Source organism: Physeter macrocephalus, chromosome 6 (genome assembly GCF_002837175.3).
Source record: "Physeter macrocephalus isolate SW-GA chromosome 6, ASM283717v5, whole genome shotgun sequence".
NCBI lineage: Eukaryota > Metazoa > Chordata > Mammalia > Artiodactyla > Physeteridae > Physeter > Physeter macrocephalus.
The window spans coordinates 64,378,694-64,396,531 of record NC_041219.1 but is presented as its reverse complement, the minus strand read 5'-3'; the positions used below and the strand labels follow the sequence as shown (position 1 = coordinate 64,396,531).

The following is a 17,838-nucleotide window of genomic DNA, read 5'->3' as shown; positions in this document are numbered from 1 at the left end:
TTTTCTTTGTATTTAATTTTTGATAGTTTGATTAATATGTGTCTTGGCATGTTTCTCCTTGGATTTATCCTGTATGGGACTCTGTGTGCTTCCTGGACTTGACTCACTATTTTCTTTCCCATATTAGGGAGGTTTTCAACTATAATTTCTTCAAATATTTTCTCAGTCCGTTTCTTTTTCTCTTTTTCTTCTGGGACGGTGAATACATCTTTAAAAGCATCAAATACAGCATCACCCAAGACCATAAGACTGTGGCTTCCCAACGTCTGTCTCCTTCTCTTTGTTCTCAGGCTGAATCTCTTCCCCATCTCTGCGTGAGCTGCTTTTTCTCTGAGTCAACTGCTTGAATAAAAATCCCAAGCTTTTCCAGTCTAGCCCTGAAGGAACAACCAAGGAAAACAGTAGTGGAGAAGGGTGAGTTTAACTGAAAACTATACTGAATTATGAGGGAGTCCCTGATCACCTCATGGGAGTCTGGATGTTAAAAAGCAAAGCGGCTGGGGCTTCCCTGGTGGCGCAGTGGTTGCGCGTCCGCCTGCCGATGCAGGGGAACCGGGTTCGCGCCCTGGTATGGGAAGATCCCACATGCCGCGGAGCGGCTGGGCCCGTGAGCCATGGCCGCTGGGCCTGCGCGTCCGCGGGCAGGCAGGAAAGATGAGTCATGTGACAAAAATGACCACCAGGTGAACCGTCCAAGTCCATTTCCCCCTTCGGCAAAGAGCTTCCTAGAGGGCCCACGTGCACAGTGTGGAGCCTGTTAGGAGGATGCAAATGTGTGTCATTCCTTGCTCCTGACCTGTTAGCGGAATGCCAGGCAGTTTTCTGGATCTGTAACCTCAGGATTGTAATTATCCATCCCCGATTACTTCGTTCGCTGGGATTTGCTTCACGCGTGTCCTCTAAGTCATGAACGATGATCTACGTCATCCCCCTTTCCTTGGATCCTTCAAAGGTCGGATTTGGAATTTCATTCTTTCTAGATGCAATGGCGATCCCCAAAAGAAAAGGAAAGAATTCCTTCTTCCCTCTCACCCAAATATAAAGTAGGAGACGGAGGGTCAAAGAGGTAGAACGTTCTACTTATATTCCTCCTCCCCACTGTGCAGGGCAATTCATTGCTAAGATAGACATTCTGGGGTGACTTCCACTGGTGCTACAATCTCCACTGTGCTAAACTCCCCAACTACCTGATGACTTGGCAAAAGCAGTTGTTAAAGCACTGATGATGCTGCCTAAATGTTTCCAATGAATTTTAGAATGTCTTTCTGGTTTTTATGCTTAGTGACATCAAACTAGACCAAGAAGAATTTTATGTACATAAAGACTTCCATGACCCTTGAGTTTTTAGTGGACTTATCCAGGCTGAGGTCTGAAAGGGTCCCTTGGACGAGGGGTGTGTAAAAGGACCCTGGAGGGAGTCATCATCCCCCTTAGTAGCTCGCCCGAGACCTGGGCAGGCCTGTGACCTCTTGGTAAGTAGCCCTGTCTTATACAGAAGTCACCAAGATGTTTAGGTGGCATTTGTATTGCTACAGAAAGGAAGGAAAAATAGTTCCTTCCAGGTACCAATGAGAACCCAACGAAATGATCTAGGTACCTTCTCAGTCTAACGTGGCGGGCATGGGGGAGAGAAGAAACATGGAATGAATCTTAAACCATGACTTTGCATATCTCCTTCCATCCGGACCATTGCAAACCCATATCAATATTTTAAATGCCACACCAGGGAAGTCAAGATCTAAGCTAACATATCACAGTCCTTGTTAGAATTTAGTATATGAAGTGCTAAAAGAAAAAAAAAATCTTGTCTGCATTTAGGCCTCTTCACGGGTATAAAAGGGCATGTGTAGGGCTTCCCTGGTGGCGCAGTGGTTGGGAGTCCACCTGCCGATGCAGGGGACACGGGTTCGTGCCCCGGTCCGGGAAGATCCCACATGCCGCGGAGCGGCTGGGCCCGTGAGCCATGGACACTGAGCCTGCGCGTCCGGAGCCTGTGCTCCGCAACGGGAGAGGCCACAACAGTGAGAGGCCCGCGTACCGCAAAAAAAAAAAAAAAAGGGCATGTGCTTCTCTGCCTGAAACGCCCTTCCTCTACCTCTGCACCTAATGACTCCTCCACAAAGGCCACTTGCTTTGCAAACCCATCCATGAGTCCTCCAGACGGTTCGCCAGGTTCCTGCAGCCCCAGCACAAGTGTCCCTTTGGCCCCTGGGTTCCCAACAGGTCAAACCATAAACCCCATTTTCACCTCCTCACCAGACTAAAAATTGTCAGTGTTTAAAGGGAAGGAGCTACATCTTACTTATTTTTGTCTCCCTTCTCTCTCGTCTCATCCTTCGCCAATGCCCAGAATAGCACTGATAAACATTAGATGTTCATGAAATACTTGCTAGATGAGCCCATTCGAGAGAAACAAACACCCTAGGTATTAGGATGACAGAAAACCTAGCCCTTCTCTTCCCAACTAGCCTTTCCCCCAGCCCCTCCGTCTTCACCACAGCTGTTACCACCCCTCACTCCCTCATTTCCTTCCATCCCCCCAGTACAGCTTGGAACTGTGGGGAGTCCGCATTCAAACCCTAAACCTAATAACTTGCAGATGAAAGGAGGAGAGACCTCAATACTATCAAGGCGGCGGAAGGATGAAAAATGTTCTTAGAGACCTAATTAGAAATACAAATTCACATCCTTCCAAAAAAAAAAAAACATTGTCACGTGTCAGGACCTACAGAACTACTGCTGCAGAGGTAAACTTCAGTTATTCTGTCTGCTAAACTCAGGCCTGGCAGAGAGACCAAATAACCACTTATGATCTTGTTTCTATGGGAATACAGGTTCAGAGTTCCCAAAAAGCCATCTGTAAGGTAACTAACTACAGGGACAATCAGCCTGTTCATTGTGGAGTATCTTTGTTAAAGGTTTTTCCCCTTGAATTTGAAATTCTCTCTCTGAATAATTTCTAAACTATCAGGGTGAGTGGAAAAAATTCTTGTCTTAACACCAGGAAACCTAGATTCCAGATCAGAGGCTCTCATTCCTGCCTACACAGTAGACACACCAGGGGAAGTTTTTAAAAAGTACCGATTCTCTTGGTTCCATTCAAGACCATTAAAATCAGAATCTCTGGGTAGTAGGATCTTTTCAACAGTTTATGGAAGAAGCTCTTCAGGATATTCTAATTTGCAGTCTGGGTTGAGAACCTCGTTCTAGACTGTGTTTTGACTTATTTGTTCTGGGGTAAATTCCTTCTGAACCTGACTTTTCTGGATCTAGGTTTTCTCACCTATAAAATGAAAGCTTTGCGATGAAGAAGATTCTTTATAATCCTTTCCAGTTTTCAAAGCATTTAGAACTTTTATGAGTTAATTTTTTAATGTTTCGTTGCTCTATTTCTCTTGGCTTATCTGACAATGTACAAATCAAGAAAAAACAGACAGGAATCTGCAAAGACCTTTTAATGACTGAGACAGAAGGAGTTGCAGGCAAACTTCCAATTTGAAAAGTATGTTTCCCACATACTCAACTAGTTCCTAGGAGGAAAAAAATTACATATACGATCACTCGATTTTATAGATTTTTTTTTAGAGCCATTATGTTCAAATGTTTAAAAAGGAAAAGAAAAGAAAAAAGTTTCCATACTATAATATTTCACTCCCTCAGATATGTAGTTTTATCATTCTAACAATGACTTTTTTTGCACATGCTTCCATTAAAGCCATGACTGCAGAATAAGCTGATGATTTCAATAACGCCCCCTCGCTCCTGAAATCTTTTTATTCAATAGCTCACTGAGCAATTTAACATACAGGGTCCCTAATTTCCTTATTCTAGGGATGGTATTATAACCTTTGTCTTGCTTCAACCAATTTTTGTCTTAGTTAACACATCTTTCCAAGTTTAAAAAAATATTTTTTTCATTGATTTGGCTTATAAAGTAAACCTAGAAACTTGCAAATATTTTTTGAAAAACAAAGAAATGCAGAAGAAAAGAGAACACAGGAGAATTGCTTGCTCCATTTTATAATATTACGGCACATTGTGTAGTCTTGTGTCAGTATTTATTATCAGTCATTTCGTTTATGATAGAGAATAACTTTTGATTACTGATGCTTGTAGTATTACTCACTCTGTGTCTTGGACTGTTTGAAGATCTGTATTTTTATTACAAAGTCCAATAAAAATAAAGTGAAAAACCCACAGGTCCCAAAACTGATTCCTGGCTTGTGCTGTATGTCACTCCTTTCCAATCTAAAAAGTATTTCCTTCTACTGTTAGTCTCTGTCTCTTGCTCATAAGCAAATTTATCTCCTAATGCCTCATTCTTTATTTTAGCCATTAATCTCCCATTGAGAACCTTACCAAATGCTTTTTGCAGATAAAAATATTTAATATCTGCTAGATTTCCCCTATCCGCAAAGCCATCCAACATTGCTTAGAGGGAAAAATCAATCTTTTGTACCTGAATTTAAGTTTGCTGGTTTGACTCAAAGTATTTTTCTCAACCTTCTTCAGGTCTTTACAGGAAATAATAGAACCACGGTGCAAGAACCCCACTTCTCTTGTTATGGGTTGAACCGTGCCCCCTAAAAATATATGCTGAAGTTCCAAACCCCAGTAACTCAGAAAGTGACCTATTTGAAAATAGCATCATTGCAAACGCAATTACTTAAGTAAAGGTAAGGTCTTACTAAGTAAGGTGGGCCATTACAGGATGGGTGTCCTTATAAGAAAAGAGACGCAGAATACACAGTGAGAAGATGACCATGTAATGATGGAAGCAGGGACTGGAGTGATGCATCTATAAGCCAAGGAATGCCAAGTATTGCCAGCCAACACCAGAAGCTTTCTAGCAAGAAAGGATTCTCCGCTACAGATTTCAGAGGCAGCACGGCCCTGTGGACACCTTGATTTTGGACGTCTACCCTCCAGAACCATGAGAATAAATGTCTGTTGTTTTAAGCCACCGGGTTCGAGGTACTTTGTTATGGCAATCCTAGAAAACCAACACCCTCCCTCTTTTCCCATTAATTCCATATTTGGGGGCCCTGTCTATCCTGGCTCGAAATCTACCCAGAAATTTCACACACACACACAACCTGTGTGTGTGTGTGCATGCGTGTAAAATATTTTTCTCCTCTAGGATCAGACTCGACTCCAAAGGATCACATTTAATGTTTAGGTCCAAAGGTTCGCATAAAACGTTTCTTCTTCTAGGATCACACTTAACTCCAAAGCAGAAAGCACCCCAATGGGTGCTGAGTATCACGTATCTAACACTGGCTCCATCGGGCTGTCGCCCAGCCTGTGCTTTGAACACTTCCTACCTCCTGACGTGGCCCATCCAAGTTCCAGAATACTTGAACTTTAACAAAACTCTGCTTTATACCAGGCCAAAATCCATCTTCCTATAATTTCTAAAAGATGGTCCTAGCCCTCCTACCTTGGAGTGATAGACAACAATCATGCTTTTTCATCATTTTTTGTGTATATATGTGTGTACAAGTATTTGAACACAATATCACAGCCCCAATGATCGTGCTTTTCCTAAATAAGATGCCCCCTATCTTTTCCATCACTCTTCATGGGAAGGTTTCAACTTCCCTCATCCCACGCTGGGACATCCCTCTACACACGCTCCAATACCATTCCCGTCCTCCGCACCCTTTCACCTCACCCCTCTGCTCCTTCATTCTTACACTGCCCTTAGCCTTGACCTCTCTCCTTCTCCTTCCTCAGGTGGACAAGAAACAGGTCCACTTCCACTGTCACTCCCTAGCTGTTCCCTGGGCACCCCAGGGAGGGGAATCTGAAAACAAACAAGAACCTCAGTACAGAACTCAAGCAGCTGTTGCTAAGCATGACCCTGCTCACGTGCCAAGTGTATCATCATGGAACCATCAGCAGCGCAGGTGAACACAAAATTACAGTGGAAGCTGCCTGAGGTCAGGGTCCTCTTGCAACCTTCCCTTTCATTTCAACGAGGATTTGCTGTGGGGCTCTAGGCTTGCTTTCAACTTGCTCTTTCATGTGTACTTCATGTCCACCACCCCCTAGAGTTTTTCTCCAAACAGTCTATTATTGTCTTATTTTTCTTGTCCTCAATAGAACAGCTCAATGGCTCAATATATAAATCTCATTCAGTGACTCTAGAAAGACATCTGTGCCTCCAAAGGTTAAACACAGCTTAAACATATCTTACATAATTCAGATCAATTGCAGGGTAGAGAGCAGAACTGCACGATAACTAAAGCATGGAATTTGGAGTCAAGAGTCCTTCAGAATTCTGCCACGTCCTAAATGCATGGCCTTGGTCTACTCACTTAACTTCCGAGCTTCAGGTCTTCAGCCACTCAATGCTGATAAGGTACCTCCCCTACTTCCCTCTTAAAACAAATGCAAAAAGAATTCAGTAAACTACTAACTTCACATGATTTACTAACCTTTATTCACGAAATCATTCAACAAATATGTTGATCAAGTATCTACCTGGTGCAAAGTACTGAGGGACCCATTTGAGGATTCCAATTTCCCAGCATTTAAGAGTTTGCTAAAAGATCAGTAACTACCTGGCACAGACATTAAAGAGTAAGTAACAAAAGTTAACGTGGTGGGAATTAAAGACAAATGAATAACAGAATCTCAGAGACACGAGCAACTACCTATAGGTCTCACCTCTATGTCGTATACCAGAATTTCATTAAGAAAAATCCCTTATTCTTTTGCTGAGAAAATACAAATTTCTTTTAAAAAGTGAATTTTATGCATGTTGTTTACAAATATATCTATGGATGTCCTTGTAACTGATAACCTAACCCATCAATGAGCATTTTCTAGGCACTTGTTATGTGCAAGCCTTTGTGCCAGGAATTTCTCTAGGCAAGCCAGGTCTGTAGAAGGCAGTTACGTGCTTTTGGAATAAGGTGGGTTACATTTTTTAAAAATTTCACACAGTAAAATTTTACACAGGCTAGTATACAACACAAGAAAACTAAGCTTTCAAGCTTTCCCTTTTTTTTTTTCCCCTCCAGAAGCCCAGCCGTGAAGAGCCACAGAAAATGCTTTACGCTTAAATGTATAGACTTAACCTTTTATAAAAATGACATTCATAGACCAAAATGCACCATCAGTAGTTCCCGTACTGCTGGGAGGCCAGAAAACATGATAACTCCTCTCTTCTGCAGTTTTTTATTTTGCACTCAAGAAAGGATGGGGACGGCGTGGGTGAGGGAAGGTAAACTTTCTGATATTTTTGCTTGGGGCCTTGAATTTAAATTGACTCCTTGAATGAGGTGGCAAATTAATTCGTTTTTACCCTGTAAGTGGTTTAATTTTCAGGGCTAGTTTAAGGAACTGTAAATAAATTTACACTTTAAATTCTTTACCTCTTAACCTAATGCACATCTATATTCTTATGCTTTCCCCAATGATAAACTTTCAACTGAAGCATACCTTCTCATAAATTAAATGCTTTCCTATGAAAGGCAAGATCTTACTTAAAAAACAAAAAAAACAAAAACAAACAAACAAAAAAAACAGGCTGGAACACCCCAGGGGTCTGTATGTGCCATCTGGATCAATACTCCTTGAGAATACAAAGATTTGCAGCCTAAGATGAAGGACTCAGTGTGACTTCTGACAATCTTTAGAAAAATAAATCTACGCTGTCTTTTATTCTACTATGTGATTCATATTTTTAAATTTTTAAAATGTTTTTTAAAAAATATTAGGTGTTAATTTGCTATTAATCACAGCATTTTTTTAGGATTTTGGTTTCCTTTACTCATAGCAAGCTTCCCACTATTTTCCCCCTTTATTTTATTTACTTAATGTCTTCCCTCCTATTTTTGTCTAGTTCTTTGCTTCATCTCATTGTTTCTGTATTACTTTGATCTTATTGGGTTGAATTTCGAGTATTCCTCCCCTGGTTCCTACTTTTTTCATTTTTCATTACCTATATGTTACAAAATCCCAGCCAAGTTCAAAACTCATTTTGCATTCCCTTCAAGGTCTGCTTTTCTCAAGCCCCATATTTTTATGTTAGTACTCGTCCCACAGATCTTCATCAGCAATTCAAACCTGATGACATTATGATTGCATCTTTAGTGCTTTTCTACTCCAACCTTATTTATCATGCCTGCATTATTTCCAAAGATAAGGTCTAGCATAACTTCAGAGCAGAGCTTGTTAGCTGCTGCATGTGTGCAAACAGTCCAGGCTACTGAAAGATAAAGCCACTTTTCTACATTCCGGCATTATTCTTAATGTGTGCATTTGCTGGGCTGAAATCCCTTAGCAGGTCAGCTTTCGACTTCTCTTTTCTACAAGCATGTTTCCCTTTCTATCTTACTTCCTATCACCTTGTTCTTGGCTTGTTTGATGAAAAAAATATGGCTCTCGTTTCTCTTCCCTGATTATTTTCCCTTCAAACTGTTTATTCCCACCTCACCTTCTCCTTTATTTATATTTCTCTCACCACATTTCCACTAATGTAAAAGTAAGATCCATTTGCAATGACCAAAAAGCCAAGGCAAAAAGTTCTCCTTGGTCTTTTCCTTGCTTCTAGAACTTTCTGAGAATCCTAACAAAACTTTTATACATCATACCACTGCTTGGATTGCCTAAGCCATACTCTGTATATATATAAAATCTCCTTGTCAAAGGTATACATTTTCTATCTTTCTGTTCAATTAAAATAAAAACTCTCAAAATAACATGTCCAAAGTCTACAAGGTGGTGGCACATCTGGGAAGATGAATCTAGACCTAATCTAATCTAATTTCACTTTGCCTATTTTCACTCTTCCTTACCTCTGTCTGTCTTTCTCACTGACTCATTGGTGTATTCCAAAATATTTCCTTAGGCTCTCCTAGATGTCAGGCAGGGTAGCAATCACAGGGGAATACAGATAAGTAAGATAATTCTTGGCCTCAAGGAGGTTCATAGTTTTATAAAAAAAACTAAGAGGTAAAACAACTGATGGTGATACTACATGACAAAAGCTACTGGTATTTATATACCAGTATTAATTCTCCTGGTATTATATACCTAAGAGAAGGACAGCATGAACAATTAATTCTGCCTTTAAAGGATCACAGAGAGATTTGACAGAGTATGAAAATTTCACTTAAATCTTTAAAAACAGCTATCAGGAGGGGAGAAGGCTGTAACAGACACAGAAAATGATATAACAAAGACAGAAATACCTGGGATGTTTACAAATAGCAAAAATGACCATACAGAATAGCAGCAAAGATATCCTTTTAACTGATGTTCTTATTTTACCATAGAAGAGTACCTACCTCATAGAGTTGTTGTGAAGGTTAAATGTAAATATATATAAAGGCCTTAAAATAGTACCTGTCACACAGTAAACGCTCAAGAAATGTTACCTATTATTACCTGTTGTATTATAGATTATATCACATATATTTCATCTATTCAAAATATTTTATTTATTTACTTATTTTTTTCTGGTTCCTGGCTTGGTTCTGGATCATTATGGCTGCTGAATAAGTGATCTTATACATGTCTGAAGAGCTGAGGTGGCTGCTACAGCTTCCACTGTAAAAGAAGCAGGAGCAATGACAACCACAGCTAAGAACTGTACCATAAAAAAATAAACTGGGCCACATCTAATTGCGATTCTCAACGAATCAGATATTTTTTGCACCTTTCTTTTTTCAGACAGAGTTAAAAGCCAGCAAAACAAGTTCATATGTAAGAGTCATTGAACAATCCTACTAATACAGTAAGCTTTGGGATCAGTACAGAATGTAATCCAGCTCAATAGCTTTTATCTCCTACAGTTACACCAAAGGTCATATACATTACTTCATTTGAAGTTATAATCAGAATAATTTATTTGTTCAAGGTCACAAATTCTGCAAGACAGAACAAGAGTCCAGGTTTTCTAACTCCTATGAACATGGCTCCTTCCCCTAAAATATTTTGAGAGATTCCTAAACAAGATTAAACCAAAAGTAGGCTACGAATCACTTATTTGAGCAAAAATGTAAACACACCCTGGCTAAGTTTTTACTTACAATGATGTATAATACTAGACTAACGTAGTTATGTATTTCCACCTTTCTCTCTTTAGAGAATTGTGTTTGAGAGAATAATTGAAATGGCTATCAAAATTGTAAGATAAAAATTATTATGTTGTTGTTCTTTTTTTTTTTTTTTTTTTTTTGCGGTACGCAGGCCTCTCACTGTTTTGGCCTCTCTCCCGTTGCAGAGCACAGGCTCCGGACGTGCAGGCTCAGCGGCCATGGCTCACGGGCCTAGCCGCTCCGCGGCATGTGGGATCTTCCCGGACCGGGGCACGAACCCGAATCCCCTGCATCGGCAGGCAGACTCTCAACTCTCAACCACTGCGCCACCAGGGAAGCCCCAAAATTATTATGAATGTAAATGACAAACCCCTTTCCTTTTGAGATGTATGATGCTAAATTAATGCGAAAACAAAAGCCATGAAGAATTCCAGACATGAGGGAAGAAATGTGACCAGACTTGCCCTCCTGCTATAAGTAACTATATAACTGAGCAAAATATACAAGGCAACTATTTTTAAGCATTGGGAAATTGGCAGCTCAAGATGCAGACCTTAAGATAATTAAGATATACGAATAAGCAGACAAGGACTTTAATCAGCTGTTACAAATATGTTCAAGGATTTTAAAGAAAGAATGATCTCAATGAGTGAAAAACTGGGAAATAGCAGAAAAATTAAAATTCTAAAAAAGAATAAACGGATTCTAAAACTAAAAATGTTCAGGAGCATAAATTTCAATGGATGGGCATAAAATTAAATTTAAGGTGGAAAGTAAGGGTCAATGAACTTGAAGAAAGATCCACGTATATTAGCCAAGCAGAAAAACAGAGGCGGGGGAGAAAGATTAAAATTTAAATGTATAGGCCCCAGTAAGCTGTGAGACAATATCTAACACTCAGGTGCTTGGGTCCTAGAAGGAAAGACAGTGGGGCAGAGAAGTCCTAAAACAACAACCTACAAATCCAAGAAGCTCAGCAAACTACAAGCAGGATGAATATAAAGAAACCCACACTTAGGCACCTCACAGTCAAATTAGTGAAAAACAAAGAGAAAGAGAAAATACTGACTGGGTATTTGATAAAACATTACTTATAGGAAAACAAGAAGAAACAGAACTCCAAGAAATGGAATGATATGGTTAAGTGCTGAAATAAAAATAAAACTGTAACCTGAAACTCTATATTCAGCGAACCATCCCTGAAACATGGGAGTGAAATGAAGACATTTTCCAATGAACAAAATCTGAGAGAATTAATCACCAGCAGACTACAGGAAGGATAAAAGATGGAAATGACATGTAAAAGACTAGTTTTACTTAGTTTTTTTTTCCTTTTAATTTCCTTAAAAGACAAATGACTGTCAAAACAAAAATCACATCATTTTGAGGAATAGTTTATAAATAGTTGGAAGAAGTAGTACATTAAAATAATTCAAAGGACTAATGAGGGTGTAAATGGAACTGCTGTAAGGTTTTTACATTTGTGACATTTGAAGTGTAAAGTGGAATACAGGCATACCTTATTTTCTTGTGCTTTGCTTTATTGTGCTTTGCATTACTACACTTTACAGATATTGCATTTTCTACAAATTGAAGGTGTGTGGCAACCCTGCATCAAGCAAGTCTATTGGCACCATTTTTCCAACAGCAGTAGCTCACTCTGTGTCTCTGTGCCACATTTTGGTAATTCTTGAAATATTTCAAAATTTTTCATTACTATTATATTTGTTATAGTGATCTGTGATCAGAAATCGTTGATGTTACTAGTGCAAAAAAGATTACAACTCTTTGAAGGCACAGATGATGGTTAGCATTTTTTGCAATAAAGTATTTTTTAACTAAGGTATGTATATTGTTTTTTTAGACATAATGCTATAGTACACTTAAAAGATTATAGTACAGTGTAAACATAACTTTTAAATGAACTGGGAAGCCAAAAAATTCATGTGATTTGCTTTATTGCAATATTTGCTTCATTGCAGTGGTCTGGCCCAAACTTGCACTATCTCTATGGTACATCTGTAATGTTAATTCTAAGTAGGACTGTGATAAGTTAAGAATGCATACTGTAATTTGCTAGAGCAACTACTAGAAAAATACAAAGAGGCTGTAGATGAAAACCCAATAGAAAAAATAAAAATGAAGTGCTGTACCTGATGAACCCAAAAGGTGGCAGGAAAAGAGGAACAAAACTAGATCAGAACAAGGAGGAAACAAATGGCAAGATGATAGAGTTAAATCCTATCATATCAATAATTATGTGAAGTGTATATGGACAAAACATTTCAATTAAAAAGCACAGATTACCACAATGAATTTTTTAAAAATCTATCTCTACGGGATAACTTTAAATATATAACCACAGATGGGTTGAAAATAAAAGGATGGGAAAAAGCTATACCATGCAAATGGTAAGCACAAGAAAGCCGGTGTGGCTAGATTAATATTAGACGAAGTGGACATTCAGACAAAGGTCTAGTATCAGAGATAACAAGGGACATGTCATAATGATGAATATGCTAATTCAACAGGTAAACATACCAATCCTAAAAGTGTCTATACTTAACAACAGAGCTCCACAATAAAGTTAGAAAAAGCTGACAAAACTAAAAGGATAAGTATGCAAACCCACAATCATATCTGGAGATTTTAACAGCCCTCTCAGCAATTAATAGAACAAGTATACCAAAGTGAAACCAAGCAAATCAGATCTAAAAAGTGTGATCAACCGACTTGAGCTCTTTGAAAAGACTAATAACACTGGCAGACCCCTAGCAAGACTATTTTCTACCAAAATGAAACAAAGAACAACAACAATAACAACAACAGAAAACAAAAATGACCAATATCGGGAATAAAAAAGGAGACATAACCATAGACCCTACAGACATCAGACTAATAAGAGAATATTACAAACACTTCAGACCAATAAATTTAGCAACTCATATACGTGTACAATGAAAAGCCACTAAGCATACTCGTTATACACAGAACAACATGACAGGTCTCACAGCTATTACCTCGGGGGTGGGGGAGGGGGAACAAGCACAAAAGAGTACATGCTATATAAGTATAATGTTCTAAAACTGGCAAAGCTAATCTATGGTGATAAAATCAGACCAGTTACTGCACCTGGAGCAGAAGGTAAAAAGAGTGGAACTGACTGCAAAGGGGAACAAAGGATATTTCTGGTATGATGGAATATACAAATTGTCAAAACTCATATCGTACAGTTGATTTTGCAGAGGACAAAAAGTTTTAAAAAATACTACGGAAATAGGATGAAACATGAGTTTAGGCCACAAATTTTTTTAATTTAAAAAATCTTTCAAAATATACTTCGTTTATGTTATATACCTTCTTAACAAAATAGGAAGCATAAACTGTGGGCCAGGAAGTGCATGATACTTCACAAAGAGGTGCCTTTTTTTTCTTTTTTTTTTTTTTTGGTACACGGGCCTCTCACTGTTGTGGCCTCTCCCGTTGCGGAGCACAGGCTCCGGATGCACAGGCTCAGCGGCCACGGCTCACGGGCCCAGCCGCTCCGCGGCATGTGGGATCTTCCCGGACCGGGGCACGAACCCATGTTCCCTGTATCAGCAGGCGGAGTCTCAACCACTGCGCCACCAGGGAAGCCCAAGATGTGCCTTTAATTCATGATAAGATCTAGCACAGTGCCTTGGGAGACAGCTGGGTTACAAATGAAAAAGCAATACACCTGAAGCCAGAAGACCTGGGTTCAAATAATGACTTACGTGATCAATTAGCTTTGAACCTTAGGCAAGTCTTTCCATCTTAAGTTTCTTCATCAACTACAGGGCTGGTTGAAGGTGAAAAAATATTATTCTAAAGTATCTGGTAAAACACCTCACAGACAAAGCTATATTACTCACAGTAATAGACACTGATTAGATGAAGAAATGAAGGAGATAAACAATGACATGGACATGGATACAAGCCAACAGGAACAGGGGAGAGCGTGTTTCTAGTCACATTTCTGTCTGTGGCTGCGACGCGTGGGACGGAGGATGGAATAGAAGTGTCCAAGCATGAGGACCTAATACCTACCATGTTCCTATCCTATGCAGCAGGTGCAGGGAGTAGGAGAGGGTTGGCTGCCGGCCCAGAATGAATGTACTTTCACTGTGACCTCGCTCACGGCATTCTGGGCTAAACTCCCTTGTCCTGGCGAGGAGCATAAAAAGGGAGGCTACTTGTCTACCTGAGACTCCAATGGGCTTTGCCCAGGTTCCTGAGAGTTGCAGCATCTTCTATTACTGGGGGCCTTTGAAACGCCAACATAACTGATGACCCACTCTTTAAAGTGTTCCACTCTTCCCTATTCTTGGGTTTTCAGCGATTTCGCTCTAAATAAAACAAGCAGAGCAGAGATCTTTTGGATACAGCAGCAGTGACCAGAGTAACAGCTTCATTAATGCCTAGTTGCTGATTTTCAGTAGAGTTCCAGGGAACGAGGCTTCGTCTGAGTCTTCAAAAAGTGCACGAGTAGAAAAATCTAGAGGGTGACCACAACAGAGGCCCAGATTTAAGACCTGAGAAGTCACGTATCTTCCAAACATGGAGCCACTAGTCGGGCACCTAAAAATCCAATACTGAGTCACAGTATAGTATGATAAGTTATCTGATAGAGGTTTTAACAGAACACTATGAGGGCATGCAGAGGGGATAATAAACCAAGTGGTGGGGGAGGAAGCAGTATTGGGGAAATATCCTCGAAAAGAGTGACAACTATGCTGAATCTAAAGATGTTCAAGAGTTATTTGTGCAAAAGGCATTGCAGCAGGGACACAGCAGGTACAAAGACTCCAAAGGATTGGACGGTGCCATGTGCAGAGCACAGCAGGTAATTCCATAGAGCTGGAGCATATGGTATGCAGGGAAAATGAGGCGATGGCAGAGGCAAAGGCAGGGTCTTGAGAAAGACCTTTTTTATTTTTATTTTTATTTTTTTGGCCGTGCCACAAGGCTTGCAGGATCTTAGTTCCCCGACCAGGAATCGAACCTGGGCCCCTTGCAGTGGAAGTGTGGAGTCCTAACCACTGTACCACCAGGGAATTCCCTGGGAAGGTTCTTTTTTAAAGTCGGGCTGAAGGAATTTATATTGTATCTTGCAAATGAAGGGGAGCCACTGAAGGATTTTCAGCAAGCAGTACCACAACCAAATTGGCATTTTAAAGAGATCATTCTGGCAACAGTGTGGAGAACAGATTGAAAGGGGACAAAAGTAGAGACAGGGAAAACTAGTTAGGAGACCGTTGAAGTGATCCATGTGGGGAATGACAGTGGTCTAAGAGAGCAGCACACAGAATGGAGCGAGGATGTATTAGATTCGGTAAAAAAGTAGAACTCTCAAGACTCGTTCACTGATTCATATGAAGGTGAGAAAAAGCAATCTAGCATGACTCCCAAGTTTCAAGCTTGGGCGTATGACTGGCTAGACATGCTGTCTGTAAAGATAAAGAATAAGTCAAGCTACATTTCAAAATGTAAAAAACAATGACACTGCCCTAAATTTACGAAGAAAAAATTAACACAAAGCACAGGCTGCCTTAGACAGCATGGATACGGATCTCTGAGAAAAATCAAACCCTAAATTCACAGAGAGGAATAAGTCAGTTAAAGAAATTCCTGTCTAACATATGTTGATGAATGAATAATCAAAGAATAACACAGAAGGCAATTCACTAACAAGAGAGCCATCTACTGCCTTACAAGGATAGTGCAGTGATGAAATGCCACCAAAAAATGTGGAAGAAAGCCAAGTTTGCGACCATTTCCCACTGCACATGTATTCATAAAGTATCTGACCCCCCACCAAAACAAACTCCAAGTGGTTAGCACTTTCAGCTAATAGCCAAATGCTCTGACTCACTTATTTCTTCTAAAAACATCAATTCAATATATACCATCACTTCAATATAAAACCTGGCTTACCTGCCATCATTGCTATCATACTGGCTTTATAGACATTCGTAAGAGATCCAAGTTCTCCTGTTGCTAAGATGGTTTTGAGATGAGCCTCCCCGCAGGCCTTGCGAAACTGACGAATCTCATCATACAGGGCTGGGGAAGGAAATGATTGAGGCAGTTACAAAGCAGGCAAGTGATAACATAACTTGGCAGCCGTTCAGAGCTGGTAGAACCCATCTCAGATTTCGGAAACATAAACCATTTGTCACTTTCTAAAAATCACCCCAATTTAATATCGCCTCAAGCATTCTGTTGCAGTTCACATCCTGTTACAAGGAATGCTTAGTTTGCTACCATGAAACTCTTTCTATGCCCTGGCCCAAGGACCTGAGCCATGGAGCTTTTAAAATATCATTATAATGACATGCAAATTACAAATAGTTTTTACTGCTTCCATATGATGGTTACTTAGAATAAAAAAGAAATCCATCTACCAGATACACAGGGGTATGCTACTTTGCAAACTAAAGAAAAAAATCCTCAGGTCCTTATTAATTCTCACATTCACACAACATAAGTTCTCTTGTTGGAATATAAAGCAGGCCTCTCCTGAGAGCTCTGCTAATGGTAATAAAGACATAAGAGCTTGCCCCACTATCTGCCAGGGTATGCGTCTATATATCAGACTAAAAAGTGTTGAGCCTGGCCAGGTAGTGATGGATGTATGTACACAAATCCAGCTGTAGAGGAATTCAGAGATGCAGCTTTGAATCTATTAACCTCTGACCCCAATAGCACATTTGGCTTTCTAGAGCTCCATATAGCACTCTGAAAGCAGCTGGATTAAAAAAAAAAAAAATTAGTCTCAAGTCAGCAAACTCAGTGAAACCATGAAAGTTATAACAAGATAAACAAAACTTGTCTTCTCAAGCCTAGAAAACTTGAACTTAACCTGAACCTCGACAGTGAAAACTGAACACAAATAAAGGCAAGGATTCTATTACAAAATGCACAGTAAAGTCCACTGTTCATTGCCTCCAAGAGGTACCCACAGGCTTTTTAAGAAAGAATTGAATATTTTCACAAATCCCTAATAATCAGTAGTTTTGAGTATTAGAGACGATCTGAGATGCCACACCTCCCACCTTACCCTGTGCGTCCCACGTAAACTATGAGAAAATCATCTTACCCACACATCCAATATGACAACATGTGAGAATGGTATAAACAGCCAAAGACTATGTGACAATAACAATTTATATTCTTTTAACTCAGAGCATGAATCTTGGATGGAATGACATTTATTGAGTTACCAAATCTAAACAGAGAAAGTTGTCCTCTAAGAACTAATGACAAGGAAATCTCTTGATCTAAAAATTCAAGAAGGCTACGGACTTCACTGGTGGTCCAATGGTTAAGCCTCTTAACCACGTGCTTCCACGGCAGGGGACAGGGGTTTGATCCCTGGTCAGGGAACTAGGATCCCACATGCTGTGCTGTGTGGCCAAAAGAAAAAAAAAAAAAATTCAAGGAAATCAAAAAATAACTAGAAACAAATGACAATGAAAACTCGACGACCCAAAACCTATGGGAGGCAGCAAAAGCAGTTCTAAGAGAAAGTTTATAGCTAGAAAAGCCTACCTCAAGAAACAAGAAAAATCTCAAATAATCTAACCTTACACCTAAAGGAACTAGAGAAAGAAGAACAAACAAAACCCAGTTAGCAGAAGGAAAGAAATCATAAAGATCAGAGCAGAAATAAATGAAATAGAAACAAAGAAAACAATAGCAAAGATCAATAAAACTAAAAGCTGGTTCTCTGAGAAGATAAAATTGATAAACCATTAGCCAGGCT

General features: G+C 39.7%; 1 protein-coding gene across 2 annotated transcripts in view; it reads right to left on the bottom strand.

Moving 5' to 3' along the window:
• The window catches only part of DERA (deoxyribose-phosphate aldolase), a 120,167-nt gene that overhangs the window by 34,364 nt on the left and 67,965 nt on the right, over positions 1-17,838 (bottom strand). The window contains exons 6-7 of one of the 2 annotated variants that reach the window (XM_024129192.3): positions 16,008-16,136; positions 7-377 (exon numbers count right to left, since the gene is read on the bottom strand). In XM_024129192.3, the coding sequence (XP_023984960.1) occupies positions 232-377; positions 16,008-16,136 (275 nt within the window). In that variant the 3' untranslated portion in view covers positions 7-231. Of the gene's footprint in view, positions 1-6; positions 378-16,007; positions 16,137-17,838 lie in introns of those variants that run through there. The other variant, XM_024129191.3, reaches the window with a different exon arrangement.